This window comes from Lacerta agilis, chromosome 9 (genome assembly GCF_009819535.1).
Source record: "Lacerta agilis isolate rLacAgi1 chromosome 9, rLacAgi1.pri, whole genome shotgun sequence".
Lineage (NCBI taxonomy): Eukaryota > Metazoa > Chordata > Lepidosauria > Squamata > Lacertidae > Lacerta > Lacerta agilis.
The window spans coordinates 68,294,607-68,312,896 of record NC_046320.1 but is presented as its reverse complement, the minus strand read 5'-3'; the positions used below and the strand labels follow the sequence as shown (position 1 = coordinate 68,312,896).

General features: G+C 45.9%; 1 protein-coding gene across 2 annotated transcripts in view; it reads right to left on the bottom strand.

Annotated features, from left to right (window-relative positions):
- Positions 1-7,679: 7,679 nt before the first annotated feature.
- The window catches only part of PTPRA (protein tyrosine phosphatase receptor type A), a 78,743-nt gene continuing 68,132 nt past the window's right edge, over positions 7,680-18,290 (bottom strand). For both annotated transcript variants that reach the window (XM_033160995.1, XM_033160996.1), the window contains 7 exons: positions 16,690-16,783; positions 16,099-16,175; positions 14,021-14,155; positions 11,974-12,099; positions 10,616-10,767; positions 9,652-9,787; positions 7,680-8,097 (listed from right to left, as the gene is read on the bottom strand). In XM_033160995.1, the coding sequence (XP_033016886.1) occupies positions 8,023-8,097; positions 9,652-9,787; positions 10,616-10,767; positions 11,974-12,099; positions 14,021-14,155; positions 16,099-16,175; positions 16,690-16,783 (795 nt within the window). In that variant the 3' untranslated portion in view covers positions 7,680-8,022. The remainder of the gene's footprint in view (positions 8,098-9,651; positions 9,788-10,615; positions 10,768-11,973; positions 12,100-14,020; positions 14,156-16,098; positions 16,176-16,689; positions 16,784-18,290) is intronic.

Below are 18,290 nucleotides of genomic sequence, written 5' to 3'. Positions count from 1 at the left end.
AAACAAAAAGAGCCGCAAAAACAAAAACGCAAAATGAATAGCAAAAACAGACAGGCCGCAGCCTAACACTCAAAACGGAAAATGTTTGCAAACCGGAACACTTACTTCCGGTTTTGCAGTGTTTGGGTTCTAAGTTGTTTGAGTACCAAGGCGTTTGAGAACCAAGGTACCACTGTAATATACATTGCCCAGCTTCTGCAGATGTTAATGGGGTAGGTGTCATCCTGCTTTTTGTTTTTCCTTTTTAATTTTTATGCTTTATTGGTTGAAAACTGTATAACCAAAATGATCAACTGATCAACCAAAATATAAATATAAATATGTAATCATTCATTCCTTAATTGATGTTTGCTTTGTACATCATTTTCTAATTCAATTTGACATGATCTTCCCCTTATATTCCCTGATTAAGTTCCTTAAATATGCACCTGACTTAAATTTCTCCATGTTGTCTGTCTATTTACACACAGAAGTTCAATCAAAACCTGCCAACGGATCAGTATTTCGACAGTGTTCTTTTTCATAAACTCTGTATATGTCCCACTCTCTGATAATTTTTTTCATTTGTAACGTCTCGTAGCCTTGCTGATAGTCTCGCCAGTTCAGCGTAATCTCTTAATTTGAGGTGTCAGTAAACTGACCACAGGGGAGGGCCACACTTAGCAAACCCCCCACCAGTACAGTGTAACTTCAAGGTTGCAAAAGACCTGACGAACAGTCGAGTCTGAATGAGGCAATCGCAGTAATGGAACCAGTTAGCAGAGGATATCCATCCGTGCAAAATGCACACGCATTTTCCACGCGCATTTGGCAGCTCTCTTGGAAAGTGCTAGCAGCAGGCATCCACAACTATGCGCTCCTATTCAGCGGCCGTTGCTACCCAAGTTCATTCCTGCAGTGACCTCTTTTTGTGACTGCAGCGCGACTCAGCGACTCGTAAGCCTGAATGATAACTTGCCCCGTCGCTTGGTGGAAAGGGGTCTCGTAGAAATCGCAGAATCGTTGGGACTCCCAAGGGACATCTAATCCAGCCCCCTGCAATGCAGGAATTTCAACCCAGGGTTTCAAACCAGCTCAACCACCTTGAGCAAAGGTTAAAAAGGCAACAAGAACACGTGACTAATCTCAAGTTTTTAGAGCTCGGCTGGATTAACAGCTGGAGTTATGAAACGAAATGGAGCCCATGAGGCCATTATGGTTTGACAAAGAATGTAGCACATTGAGGAAGAAGGTGAGGAAACAGATGTAGAGAGCTCGTGCTTCTCCCAGAGGCCTAGTACAAGGTGCTATGTGAAAACTTTGATGAGATTACACAAAAATTGCAGCCAAGAAAACCAGTTTTCCCGCTGCCCTGAAACTAGCTGCAACGGGATGAATTCAGCTTATTTCTGGCATTTAGCTTCCAGTAAACTTTGGGAAGGAAAGCTTTGATAAATTTAGAGCTGCTTGAAACACAGGAAATCATAGAATTGTCAAGTTGGAAGGGACCCCAAGGGTCATCTAGTCCAACCCTCTGCAGGCTTGAACCACCGACCTTCTAGTTAGCAGCCAGAAAGCCTTTAACAGCCACAGAAACTCTTCTGACACACCTTTGGGCTTGCCAAATTATCAGTGTCAAGATTAGTACTGTTGTACACTCATCAGACTGTGAAAAAATAATCCACAGAAAGATTCTACTGGAAACGACATGGTCCTGGCTTCGCCATGTTGGGAATCAACTGCAGTGAGAGCTGTTCGGCAGTGGAATTTGCTACCAAGGAGTGTGGTGGAGTCTCCTTCTTTGGAGGTCTTTAAGCAGAGGCTTGACAGCCATCTGTCAGGAATGCTTTGATGGTGTTTCCTGCTTGGCAGGGGGTTGGACTGGGTGGCCCTTGGGGTCTCTTCCAACTCTAGGATTCTATGATTCTATGAAAAGCAAGGCTTCAATGGAGCCTTAGAAAAGGCTGATCCCTGGGGCTTTGTGTAATCGACTGTTCCTTACCTTCAAGCAGCAGCTCCCGCTGGCTCTTCTGGGAAATGCTTTGGAGACCACAAAAAGTAAAAACCAGGACACCTCGAAAATATTTTTATACAATTACAATAACGCCAAGAAAACAAGACGTTTTTACACCTTTGAAATCACGGACGTTACTGGGCATATGGCAGTCCTAGGAGAACCCAGCTTCCAATCTTGTTCAATACACTCTGCTCTGAAATGACTTTGTAATCAGGACCCAAATTCCAGTGGGTGTGGATAGCCTAGTAGTGGTGAAGGTAAAGGTAAAAGGACCCCTGACCGCTAGGTCCAGTCATGGACAACTCTGGGGTTGCGGCGCTCATCTCGCTCTATAGGCCGAGGGAGCTGGCGTTTGTCCGCAGACAGCTTCCGGGTCATGTGGTCAGCATGACAAAGCTGCTTCTGGCAAACCAGAGCAGCGCACAGAAACGCTGTTTACCTTCCCCCTGGAGCGGTACCTATTTATCTACTTGCACTTTGACGCGCTTTCGAACTGCTAGGTGGGCAGGAGCAGGGACTGAACAACGGGAGCTCACCCCGTGACGGGGATTCGAACCGCCCACCTTCTGACCGGCAAGCCCTAGGCTCAGTGGTTTGGACCACAGCGCCACCAGTGTCCCTAGTAGTGGTGAAAGGGACTTGCAAATCTGGGGTGCATGTTGATGCCTGGGATCCTTAACTCTCTCTACTTCCCCCCAAGCCATATCACACTACTATCAAGGTTTGCACCCAAGGTGGTTTGGCTTAACCAGTGATTTAGGGTTGCCATATCTCCTCTTTTTCAGGGGTATAATTTCTGTCCGGGTTAATTTTTAAAATTTGCAAAAATATCCGGGATTTGTTTGTTTCTCCCTTCCTGTTGGGCTGCCTCCTTCTGCTTCTCCTTTATCAATGTGATTGAAAAAGGAAGGCTTACTTCTGTGTGCACTGGGGAGGGGACGTGAATCAGCCAAGGATCTCTTTCTTGCGTGCTTATTGGATTTTGAGGTAATCATAATCATAATCCTGTACATATCACAGCTTCTATAGCCAACATATAGCAGGGGTATTTAAAATGAGTCATTATTGCGATCCGTAGACAAAAGTGGAAGTCGGCAAATGTGTCCTCTTTTTTGCTCTTAAAAATTTGGCAGCCCTAGCATAGAGCTAACCTATAATGAAACCCAGACATTGTTGTCATCATGGACACTAGTATAACCAGGAGTGGCTCCCACTAGGGTGGTCAATACAGATGACCATTCTACTATGCAGCTGCACGCGATAGGTGGCAAGTCTCTGTACTTCTTTGTCAAGAAAAACGCCACTAAACTCTTTCCAGGTGAGAGCTCTCTAAGGGGCTCTAAGTTCAAGGCAATGTTCTATAAATCCGTTTGGGGAACAGATTGTTTGAAAGCTGAAAGTGGTTTGGGGAGAAGTCGGCTTCAGCTCAGGCCAGTGGTTCTCAAAGGGTGTGGCAGGAGAGGACGGCAAGGTGTGGCAAGAAAATTCAAGGACGACCAAAGAAAAATTTCAGTGTAGTATAGTTTAGTATCGAAATATGTTTTTATTTGCAGAATATGAATGTGGTAGGTACCTTTTCAAAATGAGAGCAAGAGTGATACTGAGGACATTGTTGTGAATAGGGATTTTCAACTCGGAGGAGTATGAAAGACCAGAAAAGAGATAGGTTTCTTTGTGTTGATGTAGAGGTGAGAGTTTGTCTGTCTCAAATTAGACAGGATATAAATGAGATTACCTGGCCAAAGCAAGCTCACACCTCTCATTGAGTTTGTATACGGGCTTAAGGTACATATGCAAGAGGCTCGTTTATAATTGAAGTTTGGGAATGGTTCAAGTTCTTAAGTAGCTTGCATTGCTTCATACTTTCTGGATCTCCAGTGATCGTGTTATAAAGCAGTTGTGTTCTAGGTTATAAATCAAGCACTGCTAGTTGGTTTGTTTGTTTGTTTTCCAATGTATTTCTTAGGATTAAAAAGAAATGGTGTGCATGAGCAAATCTTTATTTTGAAAGTGTGGCCCAGAGAAAAAAGTTTGAGAGCCACTGGATTAAACCCTCATAAGGCCCACACAACAGAAGGCCAGCCAGTGTCTAGGAGCACACAGGGGTATTTTGGGGCTTGAAAAATGAGGTGATGGCAGAGCTAAACCAGTCAATATGTCGTAACGAATGAGGGTTCAAACCCCAGGCCATTTGGCTTATCGTCCCGCCAGCACTCTCACACACACACACACACACACACACTGGCCAATGTGATCTACGTTAACGTTGCTGTAAAAGAAATACGCAGGCCACTTAAAAAAAAAGCATTTACTTAGTCAACAAAAAATAAATACAAGATATTAAGACATTCAGAATGAAGGCAGCATGGAGTTACAGCTACTGAAAACAAACAGAAGGGAAACGGCAACTTTGCTCTGGCCTGCCTCAGCAGCCCTGATATATTCATGTGGCAGATCTGCGGGGGGTGGGGGGAGAGGAAGCGGGGTGGAGGGGGGCAGCGTGTCATTTTTGGCACGTAAGGGCTTTGCCCCTAAAGCTAAGACACCAACTGCGTGCACTCGCAGCAAAAAAACCACAACGGCAGCGGATACTGTTTTAAGCAGCATACAGACACCACGCTCCGAGCAGCTGTACGGTTGCATCCTAGGCAGGTGTTTGTTCTGGGCAGAAAGTGCCCTGGCAAGACTTTGCCCCAGAGGACTTGAGGGCACAAGTTGGCGATGCGAGCTGCACCATCGCATCTGGATTACGAGGAGCACCCTGGACCAAGACCTCTTTTTCAACACACCTATCCCACGGCCGCACCCTTGCTGCTTGGGGTTAAACAGGCGATATATATATTACCATATATACTAAGTCAGACCGGTGCTGCATTGAGGCTAGTTTTGCTTACTCTGGCTGGCAGCAACGCTCCAAGGTCCCACGTCTCGAACAGCTGGCAATCCTTTTAGTAGGAAATGCCAGGGGTTGTTTCGGGGGCCTTATGAATGCCAATCGCAGGTTCCCTCCCCCCATCTCTTAATGCATGTAGCTATTCTTCCACCAACCTACTTAGTCTTGTGTGCCATATACACATGTCCCTTTGAAAAGCGTGCCACCTCTGTGATAAACATTCTGTTAGAAGAATGACATGTGGAAGCTAACAGGAGTAGGGAACCTGTGGCTCCCCATATGCTGGTTGCCCGCTAGAGGTGTTGGGACTTTCAACTGCAACCAGACCCATCTCCAAGCCAGCATGACACAGAGTCAGGGAGCAGGGTGGATGCTGCAGCCTTGCAACGTTTGGAGTCACAGATTTCTGCATCCCTCGTTTACATGGGCACCAAGCAGGATGGGCACAGCTGCACTGACCGCCAATTTAAGATGGTGGCCTAAGAATGCAATGCCTTGGGCCCCTTGCCCTGATCACTATTTACACATACAGTGGTACCTCGGGTTACGTACGCTTCAGGTTACTGACTCCGCTAACCAGAAATAACGCTTCAGGTTAAGAACTTTGCTTCAGGATAAGAACAGAAATCGTGCCCTGGCGGCGCAGCGGCAGCGGGAGGCCCCATTAGCTAAAGTGGTGCTTCAGGTTAAGAACAGTTTCAGGTTAAGAACGGACCTCCGGAACGAATTAAGTACTTAACCAGAGGTACCACTGTATTTGCAAGAGCCTACAAAGCTCTCTTTGGTCCTGCAAGAAAGGAGAGCAAGACCAGTTACGGATGCGGTCGGTTCTCCTACTTGTGCCACCTGGGGGGAAAGCCAGAGGATGAGACTGGCATTAGCCCGGGGACATTGGACTCTCCTTCAAAATGGCTTTTGGGCAGCTAACTGGTAAGAGCTGCTAAGCAACGGGACCAAGAGTCCTAAAGCATACATGGTGCCTCAAAAGAATAAAAAGGAACTCAACAGCTTTTGGAGATCATATCTGGTTTAGGCCAAAACCTGTCTGCCAATCATCTTGGCCACCTACAGGAGACGTTTAAGACGCATTCCTTGGGAAGGGTAGAAGCAGCAATAAAAAACCAAACCGAAACCAAACCTCTGTAAAGCCACGCCAGTGAGCAACTTCCATTAGCTTCCAAAAACAATTTTCTGACCAAGTTCTGATGCGATTAGGCAAATCCCAGTCACATCAGAAGAAGCCAGCATGTTTAATGGGATGTGTCAAAATTGCATCACACACAGAGAAGGTGCAGAACGAGCTGATCGCGTGTCTTTTTCAACAAAAGTGGGCTACATACACCTCACAGAGCCAGGCACAAACACCTCTGGTTAGTGTTCAGGCAGATGGTTCATACTTTTACATCAGTTGGGTTCTCCCACCCCCACTTCCCTCTTTGCGGAGCATTTGCATCTCAAATGTACTATAAGATGTGGGTAACTCAGCCACCATCTAGCCTATTCCTGTGGCAGAAAGTGAAAGTGTGCTTGGTACTTTATATATATATTTATTTTTGCAGATAGACAATAGGATACATCTACTATTTAAGCCATGTATGAATATTACACCAAATAACTCCAGACGTTTTTATATGGACTTGAGGGGCTGTGTTATTCACATGTTGTAATAAATTTGTGATTCGTAAAAAAATCTGTATAGCAACTTTTAAAACCCTTTCCCTTGCTTTGGAGCTAGATAGGACTGCATGTGGGTTGTGAATAGACTCACCTCCCAAAGCTCTCTCTGCTGCACTGGACTGCTTTCCCATCTCTGCTTAGATTGATGGCACTCACAACTCCTTGGGCCATGCATGTTAAACACGCCCCGGCCTGCCATCACCCAAATGTCGGCCTGAGTTCATGTCGGCCTGAGTTGGTAGGGAAAATGTGGAATGCTTAAGACAATCTCAGATCCAGGCCACAAAAGTCACTCCTATCTATTTATTGTTGAAATTTATATCCTGCTTTCCGGAAGGGAGGGGGGGAATGTTCACAGTGGCTGAGCACTCCACATGCTATGGCCAGATGGGACTCCTAAGCAATAAATGGGCATTCAGGCCAGTGAAGACTGCAAGGGATCTCCTTAATTCTATTTCTAATGCCCGGCTATTTTGCCCCAAGTCAAGGATGCTCTTTATGATTATCCTATCCATCCGCTTGAAGGCGAAGGGATGGAGGTCACGCTTTTCCCAGAGGGGGGGTTGGTCGGTTGCTGGCAAACCAAACGTAAAATGAGATGAGACAATACCTCAAGCATAGAGATAGAGACCTGCTTCCACCAAAAAAAATTGGGATGCGGGAACAAGAGGCTGGATTGGTCAAGCTATTACCAAAAAAGGACACGGGATCTGCATTTGCTTCAAATAAAGTCAATGGTTTTGCAAGGAGGCTCCTCTATATCCCACCCCCCACCCCCCATTTCTCCAAAGCTAAAGAAACCTGGGCCCAACCCAACAGGACCCTCTGCTGTGCAGACCCCACCGAAATGATGTTCCACAGCTTAATAGTGCTTTTTAACGGCGTTGGATTAACGGAAAAGCAACTTTCCCTTCCCAACGGCTATTCCAAACACCAGGATACTCCAGCTATAGGGGTTTGTTGCTTCAACAGCAGCCCTCAAACCCAGAACCCTGCAGGGCGGCCCAGTCTTCTAAGTTTGGGAGAGAAAAAACCCTGATCTTGAACACTGTATTTATAAGCCACTGGTTTGTTTGTTTTTTTCCTTTTAAAATAAAAGGCCGATATGCAGAATCTCTTTTGGTTTTTCAAAAGGCTTTACTCCCTCAAGGAAAAAAAAAAAAGATTTACAAAACAAAAACAGCCTGCATCGACTCTCCAGGAGAGAGATTTGACAATATTAATCCAAATATCACGCTATTTAATTCCCCAATAAAACATTGGAAAAAAAGTGCCTACAATCTCTTTCTAACACTTTTGCTACATATAAAATCTCCAGCTAATAGGAATCTTATGGTACCAACCCTCTAAAACAGTTAAGATATATACACATTTTTTGGGGGGGCAGGGGATATTAACAAACAGAATATTACAAAGTATTAAAGAAGGCAACTCTTCTGTTGGGTGGTTTTCATCTTCACTTGAAGTTGGCATAGTCTGAAAAGGCGTCAATATATTCCTGAACCACCTTGTAGCAGAATTCGTACTGTTCCTGGAGATGAGGCAGAAAAGAAAATGCGGAGTTGGTCACGGAATGAATCGTCACTCTTCGGAGATGCTGAGGTCAAAAGGGAACCTGCCTATTAATTACAGGATGAGCAAAACCAGGTAGCCCAATGTCAAACGCTACCTTCAACAGACCATCTAGCTCAGCCCTGTCTAGACCGGTGTTCTTCAACCCTGATTCGACAGATATTGTTGGACTGAATATTGCATCATCCCTGAACACTGGCTAAGCTAGCTGGGGAGACAGAGGCTGTAGTCTAACATCACCTGGTGGCCCAAGCTTGAGGGATGCTCACTCTGCACTGACTGGCAGCAGCTCTGCGGGGTTTTCAACAGGTGTCATATCCAGCCCTACCTGGAAACTGTTGGGTTTTCTATTCCTCTCACTGTGCAGATCACATGTCTGTGTTATGCATTCCAAGTACTGATTCTTGGAATCACGGGAGCGGATGTTTACTGTACTCTGTTTCCATTTCTTGTTGTTTCGCTTCTTCTTCAGACTTCTCTCAGCGAGAGGAAGAAGAAGAAGAAGAAGAGTTTGGATTTGATATCCCGCTTTATCACTACCCGAAGGAGTCTCAAAGCGGCTCACATTCTCCTTTCCCTTCCTCCCCCACAACAAACACTCTGTGAGGTGAGTGGGGCTGAGAGACTTCAGAGAAGTGTGACTAGCCCAAGGTCACCCAGCAGCTGCATGTGGAGGAGCGGAGACACGAACCCGGTTCACCAGATTACGAATCTACCGCTCTTAACCACTACACCACACTGGCTCTCAGACATGTTTTCTTTTTTTCTGCCTTATGCTTAATAAAGTAGTTTGTAGCACACAATCTCTGCCTAGCTCCATCTGCGTTTTATCTCCGCGGGACTCTAAATATGTGCCCGGTGTCTCTAAGGCACGGGTCATAATAAATCATCGGGAAAGGCTGTCGGAACTCCCTGGAGCTGCACACTCATCGCTGATGGGGGAGACAGGCTGGAAACGTTCCTGTTGTATGCCTGGGGGATCGTGCTTGCCCCCGGCCGACCCGACAGAAACACCATGGGTTGGACCTGGGACCTTCTACACAGTTGCACATCACCATCACAATTTGATGTCCGCTGGCATGGATCGATCAGTGGATGGCTGGCGGTTGGAGGATTTGACCTGGATGGTGTTTTGGTTCCTCCAACTCTAAATTTTTGGCTTTGAGCAGAAACGGCCATTCCCACAACCAGAAACTAACGTTGGCCATAGCAAGAGGCACCCTAGTTCAGTGGCAGAGACTGGGGTGTGTGTAAGAGGGCTTGTTGCATTCAGACCCTGCTTATGGGTGCCCCTGTCGGCTATGGTCCCACCTGTGGGCTTCTCTCTCTTTCCTCGTATCCCATTTCCTTACGCAGGTACAAGAGAGAGAGAGGAAAGAGATGGGGCTCTGATGGGCGGGAGGGAATGGGAGGAACAGCTCACATTTGCAGGAGGGAACTTCTGGCTGCTCAACCCACTCAGCCACCTGGCCTCACCCACCCACCCACTCCACAAACAGCAGCCCATGCATACCAGTGTTTGGACCATGTGCGGCCTCTGTAACCTCAAACTCTTCACTGTCTGAAAGACATCTAGAATTCCTTCAGCCTTGACTCTTTCCAAAACAGTACCCAGCGCACAGAAGGTCCCTGTTCGGCCGGCTCCAGCACTGGGGGGGGGAAACAAAAGACAAAACAAAAACAACACACCTGTGAGTGACAAACACAGGCCTTCCTGTTGCCTGAGTTGTTCCGCTGTCAAGCAGCTCTTTCTGACGGTAAGAGCTGTTGACGGGAGAATAGACCCCCTTAGAATATGGTGGACTCTCCTTCCTTGGAGGTTTTTAAGCAGAGGTTGGATGGCCATCTGTCAGGGGTGCTTCAAGTTGAGATTCCTGCATTGAAGTGGGGTTGGGCTAGATGACCCTCAGGGTACCCTCCAACTCTACAATTATATGATGGAAGAGATGTGGAATCCCATAGGGCACCTCCTGTAGGTATTTAAAGCTCTTTTGTGGAGAAAGGCTAGAGGGACAGTGGACCGGCCCCCTGCTGAAAAAGTTTGCTGACCCCTGGGCTAGAGGAAAGACCAGTAGGAATGTCACTCTATTTAAGGATGAAAGTTAGGTCAAACCAGTTACTGAAGTCACCAACTCACCAAAAAAGAGAGAGAGGGATGTATGTGCACTGATAACTGGGGTTGTTTAGATGCAGATGAAATCCCTTGTCACCCATTAAGAGGTCAGTTGCCCACTGCAGAAATGCATGCTCCCTATCTCTTCCCTGGGTTCAAATTCCAACCCCATCTCCTGATCTGTGGTGCAAAGGAAATACTGGCAGCGATTACTGTCTAACCAGGACCTGAACCCAATCCCTTAGGAGGCTTTGTGGCAATGCCAGCAACTTCATGCAACATACTCCTTGCCAATAAAGTGCCTCTTGGGTAGCGTGTTTTGCCAATTCTTGCTGCCCGGAAATCTTGCAGCCCGTTTGATTACCTGCAGTGCACAGTAATGGGGTGGTTTCCGGACTGTTGCTGCTGCTTTTGCACAGCTGCAATGATGTTGATCATTCCTTTTCCATCAGTGGGGATGCCCACCTCCGGCCAGCCGTGGAAGTGGAACTGTCTGATCTGCCGGGTTTTGTTTTCCTGGTCAGGAAAAAAAGAAGAGAGAAAATCTCAGAAAAGCCTGAATCTGAATCCAGGGAGACTGGGGGACGGGGGCATGACACAACGACGACACACTTCCTCTGGAACCTCTGGAAATGGTCAAGCAGGCAAGCAATAGCGAGCTTCCTCCACTCGCTTTGCTAACCACATTCTTCACAGAGTTGTTGCCTGGTGAAGAATATTTTCGGAGGACTGCTAGCATACTGAGATGCATTTGCAGGAGGAATTAAAAGTTATCTCTCCAAGTATAAAAATTGGGAATACAGCAAGGAAAGCTCATGCCCTTAACCAGGCTACAAACTCCTAGGACAGAGCTTTCCAAACTTTTCATGTTGGTGACACACTTTTTGGACGTTCATCATTTCACGACACAGTAATTCAGTCTTACTAGCAAACCGGAGGATAAGCTAACCCCTTTCCAGCATAGGAAGCGTTTGTGCGATGTGCCAACACACTAACGTGTCATGACACAGAGTTAGAAAAACTCCGTCCTAGGAGCTAGCAAAAGGGATGGGTGTTTTTTTTTTAATTATACTTTTCAAGTTTATACATTTCACTAATTTGACAATCATTTTGACATTTCAAAACTTGACTTCCTTCCCCCTCTTTCTGCGGTTCCTTAAAATTTATTTTTAATATCTTCTGCAGATCCAAATTCACTTAATTTGCTCATTTATTCGTCTTCTTTAAATATATACTCTTATGAAACTGCAGGTTATCACAATAACCCTGCCAATGTTCTTATCGGTTTACAATTTATCTGTAAGTATTCCATAAACCATTTCCATTCTTTTGTAAAAAGTTTGTTATCTTGATTTCTTATTCTTCCGGTAAGTTTCACCATTTCTGCAGATTCCGTAAGTTTTTGAATCCATTCTTCCTTTGCTGGGACTCCTGCTTCTTTCCATTTTTGGGCAAGTAAACATCCTTGCCGCTGAGCAAAAGGGATTGTTGATAGCAAAGGACTGGGAGGGAAACCTTGGCTCCCAGAAGACAACCCATCATTCTGCAATAAGCGGAGATGGAGAGATACGAAGGCTTCCCCGTGGCTATTTTGCATCTCTGGAGTGGGCGATAAACAGTCACCGTTTCCCAATAACACTGGTAGAAGGAGGAGTGCAGGAAGTGGGAAGTCAAGAGCCACCATCACTTCTCCCAGCATGCACAAGTTGCCCCAGCACCTACCCTGGTATTTGACACTAGCAGGTCCCGGACCGTGTAACTCTCGCACTCCTCCTCTTTCTTCAGCTCCACGGTTATATCCCCATAGGACACAGAGCCGTCAGAAGGCCAATACTGGGCGCATTTCTCCTGAGCAGTCGGAAAGCAGGCAAGACAACAAAGGGGAAGGCAGTTAGACAGACAACATAAAGATCCTCTAGAACAGAGGTGGCCAACTCCCAAGAGAGTGCGATCTACTCAAAAGAGTTAATAACTGGCAGTGTTCAGCATTTTTTAGGGGAGGAGGAAAGCCCCGTTTTCTTGCGGTTCAGGTCGAAGTTGGTGAGCTTTTTTGGAGGGAGGCGGAAAGCCCATTTTTAGGGGTTCAGGTCTTTTTAGGGGAGCCAAACTTGTTGAGCTTCTTTGGGGGGAGCCAGTGATGTACCTGTGATCTACCGCAGACGTCCAGCGATCAACTGGTATATCATGATCTACCTAGAATCATAGAATCATAGAGTTGGAAGAGACCACAAGGGCCATCCAGTCCAACCCCCTGCCAAGCAGGAAACACCATCAAAGCATTCCTGACAGATGGCTGTCAAGCCTCCGCTTAAAGACCTCCAAAGAAGGAGACTCCACCACACTCCTTAACCTGTTGGACATGCCTGCTCTAGAAGACTAAACATGGGTTCCACCCTAGCCTACTTTCTGCCTCCCCCCCCCCCGCAGTTCTTTTCAGGAGGGGGAACACGTGACAGCTCTGAGGAAGGCAATGGTCCTTTATATAAAAAAAGGAGAGCCTGGGTCATATATCGCAGTGCTGAGAATTCTGAACACAAAGGTATGGGGACAGGGACCAAGCCTGCATAGATCTTCTTGCTAGATGCAGTGCTTACCTCATTTATCCTCTTGCTGGCTGAAAAGACACGACGAACTGATGAATCTGCCTTATGCCCTGCCGGACTACTGCCCTGCCTACCCGAGAAGCGGCTCTCTTAAGGTCTCAGGCAGAGGTCTGCCTTAGACCTGGTGCCTGGTACAGGTGACGGGGACCAAACACGAGGCCTTTTGCACCCGCAGCGTGTGCTCCGTCACACTCCAAGAATGGTACAGGGCTCTACAGTTTCTCCCAGTGGCTGCGTACCGGGAGAGACTCAGGCCCATTAAAGGATTCAGTGTCTTCGACGCCGAGCAATAATGCAATTATTACTGCAACGCGTTAAGACAGTTAGGAAGCTTTAGCTGGTGCAGAATTCGGTGGCCAGGTTGCTCACCGGGAGAAGGCGGTTTGAGCATCTTACACCGATCCTAGCCCGACTGCACTGACTGCCAATTAGTTTCCGGGCCCAATTCGAAGTGCTGGTTTTAAACCATAAAGCCTTAAATGGCTCAGGACCGCAATATCTCAAGGACCTCCTCTCTCCATAGCAACTGACTCAGACTCTGTGTTCATCACCTGAGGCCCTTCTTCGTGTGCCTCCTCCTCGTGAAATCCGGAGGGTGGCAACACAAGAACAGGGCCTTTTCTGCAGTGGCTCCCCATTTGTGGAATACTCTCCCCAGGGAGGTTCGGCTGCCAAAGTCATTATATATTTTTATGTGCCAGGCGAAAATGTTCCTCTTCAACCAGGCCTTGGGCTGATTAATATTCTACAGCCTTTTAAATGTGTCTGTGGGAAGGGGGGAATTATTGTTTTGCTGCTTGGTTATACCTATTTACTTGTTTTTATCCTGAATTTTATTCTGAGAACCACCCTGAGATCTTATGATGAAAGGCGGTATATAAATTGAATAAATAAAAATAAACAAACAAATAAAATTATCGGAGTTAAAGGCTTTTTTGGTTTTTTTTTTTTTAAAACCAATGGGAGCTATGCTCAGACTTGAGTGTGCCCCACTTTGTAATGCAATTTATCCAGAGAGAGTGCACTAAGCAGCTCAAAGTGGTTTGTATGTGGCTGGCCAAAGGCAGGCTTAGAGGACCAGGCACACTGAAGCTTCTGCATCAGAACTGCACCACGTGCCTTCAAGCTCCCTGGAGACAATTCTTGCCCACTTCCCATTTGCTCACCTGACCCCTTTCTTCCAGCTCAGTCAACATAACAATGGAGCAGGACTTCCACTCCCAGATCATCCTCCAGAAGTCCTCTGTCGTGTGCTGGAGAGGGCCTTGGCTGGCTATGTAGGAATCCTTTTGGCGATAGCCCTGGAATTTAAAGACATGGTTACTAGGAAGGGACGCAGCAGCGAGACTGGGCATACCCAAAGGCCAGAGGGACAGGTACTTGGCTCCAGTAACATCTACTCTCTCTCTCTCTCTCTCTCTCTCTCTCTCTCTCTCTCTTTCTTCCTCCTTCCATTCAAGAAGAGGATACAGAGAGAAAGAAGCTTAGTCACTGGAATGTGCCCAGCAGAGGCAGGAAATTGAATTCCCAGGTAAAGGGTCTACCAGTCATGAAAGGCCTTTATGACCCAGATACTTGACAAGTAATGAGAGGAAGGAGGTTAAACGAGGCGAGCTCTGATGCAGTTCTCTGCTTAACAATGACACAGACTGACACCACAATACAGAAGACCACACTACGGTAATTAACGCAAGCTTAGTCAATCTAGAATGACCATCGCTCTGTTTTCCTACAACAATCATGGATTAGACCAGGGGTCAGCAAACTTTTTCAGCAGGGGGCCAGTCCATTGTCCCTCAGACCTTGTGGGGGACCGGACTATATTTTTTTTGGGGGGGGGGAATGAACGAATTCCTATGCCCCACAAATAACCCAGAGATGCATTTTAAATAAAAGCACACATTCTACTCATGTAAAAACACGCTTATTCCCAGACCGTCCTCAGGCTGGATTTAGAAGGCGATTGGGCTGGATCCAGGCCCCGGGCTTTAGTTTGCCTACCCATTGATTAGACCAGGGGTCAGCAAACTTTTTCAGCAGGGGGCCAGTCCACTGTTCCTCAGACCTTGTGGGGGGCCAGACTATATATTTTTTTGGGGGGGGAACAAATTCCTATGCCCCACAAATAACCCGGAGATGCATTTTAAATAAAAGGACACATTCTACTCATGTAGAAACACGCCGATTCCTGGACCGTCCGCGGGCCGGATTGAGAAGGTGAATGGGTCGGATCCGGGCCCCGGGCCTTAGTTTGCCTATCCATGGATCAGACTCTCCGTTCCTCCTACGCCTTTGCTGCTCTTTGAAAGCCACCCTGGTTGCAGGGAGAATCAAGTGATCTTGAGTGCTGGAGAGGCTCAGTGAGAGGAGTCTTAGAGAATAAAATCTCCCACTGACCGGAGAGAAAGAATTCTGCATCTAGGTTGGATGGACTGAAACTAAGCAGGGCAGGAAACAATTAGGAAAGAATGACCTGGGAGTAGGATAGTTTCTAAAGTTGCCTAGTAGCTGCTGTCAGAGCGCCTGGTTCTCAGCTGTTCCTCCAGCCAGGAGGTATTCAAAAGGAGCGTCTTTGCAGTACGGGGAGCAGTCATATAATCGGAGGGCCATTTTATGCATTCATCAGAATCAAGTTGCAAAGCTGGGTCTCCAGACTTCTTCATGCAGCAGGTTAAGAGGACTGTAAAGTGGATTGCTGTCACACAAAAATGTCCTCCTCGCTAATAAGATAGCATGCCGGGCAAAAGGTTATGTGGAACCCTTCCGTTCGATTCGTTTTTAACATGCAGGGAGGCTCCCAATCCATGGGGAAACCTTCAAACCTGCAGTCCTCACCTATAACCAGTAGGGATCAAGTCAGGAACAGCTTTGCTTCTTAATTCTAATGAAAGAGCAAACTAACTCTGGCACACACAGAAGTCATTGTTAGATGTGAGGGCTGTAGCCGGATACATGGGTCAGACCAATACAATGTTAGACAGTTCTTTGTTCGTGGCCATTTTCTTCCACTTCCCCTACACATTTCTCGAGGAAACCACATGCCTCGAGGAAAAGCAATGAGATAAGGAGCTCTGGGTGCTAACAGTTTTATGCATGAAGTGCAGTTTCTGTTCTCCAACATGAGACAGGAGAACTTGACCAAAGAACCCAAACTTTTCATTCTAGGGCTAAAGTGGAAGCAAGGGCAATACTCAAGGCAAAGTGGGAGAAGGAAGGAAGATCACAACAGGGGAAGTCCACTCACGTCAATGAAGGAGGCATTCACGTAATCCGTGTTCTCTTCGCCCCTCTTCACTGGAATGATCACCCGGTTGAACTCGTCTACAGGAAAGACCGGGCAAACAAGGCAACGGTTTTAGAAATATTTGGCAGCATGTGTTTAGATGAAGATATTGGGTCTGAAATACTGGAGCTCAGAAGAGATGGGTTTCCACAGCAACGTACAAAAGTGGAGCTGTACGGCTACACAACAGTCATGCAGGGAAGGCATACAGAATAGCAAAAATGGCCCCTCGCATTCCTGTGCTGAACTGCTTAAATATTTTGTAAGCAAATGCTGATTGGATTTAACTAAATCAATTTTCTTCTCTGTAGTTGCAAGTCATGATACATTTATATGACATTCACTCCCTCTTCCAGCAACTGCCGCTACTGAATCATTGATCACAATGGCTCTATCTTTCCCCCAGCTCTCTCCACCTCATCTTGTTACTGCCGACACAAAAGCCACTTCCTCTCAAGGTTCCTCCTGCTGCCGCTGCCCCACAAACAGCAGCAGCAGCAGCAGCAGCTGTTCCTCAGCTGGGCTTCCCTCCCTGCAGGGCAGGACACTCACATGGAATTATCTGCAGCACCCGGTTCTTCTTCATGTTGGCCGGCAAATTGCCCGTTCTCATCTTGTCGTTCTGAATTTTGATCGAGGTTAGTTTCTGCAGAGAGAGGTTGGTGGAACGTGAGCCGCACCAAAAGCACCGAGGGCACATACCCTACGGTTCAAAGCATGGACATGCACGTGCAGAGCTTCGCAGTGGGGCAGCCAACAAGGGCACATACTTGCCCATTACTGGCATGTATGTTAGATGTGTCCATTGCATTACACTCAAAAAGGCAATGCAAGGGCATCAGACGTGCACTCTCACAACATGCACTTCCTCCCTCTTTTCTACTCTCTACACCAGAGGTCACCAACGTGGCACCCGTGTGCCCGCCAGTATATCCCATGGCATCCACAAATGGGCCATTCCATTGTCACGGGTGGGACACTTGGACCATGTTTTTTGGTATTCACACATGTGTAACAATGTAAATATACCGGTACATAAAAATTAACAACCAAAATTTAAACTATGTTCTTAATAAGATACTGAACATTTTACTATTTTTATTATTATTTTTGACAATTTTATTAAATGTTAAAGTATTGTCACGGGTGGGACAAAAAAAGGACATGGAGCTTGAGATAAGTTTGATTTATGGAAAAACTCTGTGAATTGGGAGGTGAATCAATGATAAACTCAGCATATCTGTTTAAATCAATGTTTATTGGTTACAACTATGCACCAGAAATTAAGTTTAAGGAATTTAACGATACAAAATTAAGGAAAAAATGCTGTCACAGGTGGGACAATCATCAGAAAACTTTTAACTTGAACACTTATGTGAAGACTACGTGGGTGAACTTTTGAAAAGAAGGTCCATAAAATAAACTTCTTTTTTTTTTTTTAACAGAATTTATTGACATTTTCATAATATAACACAAACCCAACCCCACACCTACAAATACCAAAACAAATACAAATACACATAATGTCAGGATTCTTCTTCTTATTTATATACCTTACAAAAAAAAAATTCCTAGTTCTGAATCTTGACGCTTGACTTCCCCCGCCTATACACCTTCGGTTTTAAATCAATGTACTATTTCCTTAACAACTTTTCTCTATAAAAAATTTAACTTTACTTAAAAAGAAAAAACACAATTGTCTTAATCTTTGCATTATAACCTAAATCTTAACCAAGTATTCTTATAGCTAAACTTATTTCTTCTATCCTTTATCATGCTGCTTTTAACTTAAAATTCAATATCTCCTTACTTATTTAAAATAAACTTGTAATTAACAGACTTCACACTCCGATTTCGGATACCATGGCAGACCATTCAGATTATACATTTATTACTTCAACCCACTCCCCTTCTGTCCATTGTCTTTTTCTGTCTTTCACCAGAACCGGATCTCCAATTATCTTCTTCTGGATGTCCACAGATCCAGGCTGCATTCACAACAAACCTTGCATCGAGCTTCAGGATATTCATCCCCTCCATTCTGGGTTTCTCCGTTTCTTTGTGCCATACTTCTTCTTCTTGTAGAAATCTTAATTCTATGTCCCTTGCCTCCGAGCTGCCACCTCGGAGTCTGGATATTGTAAATTTTCCCG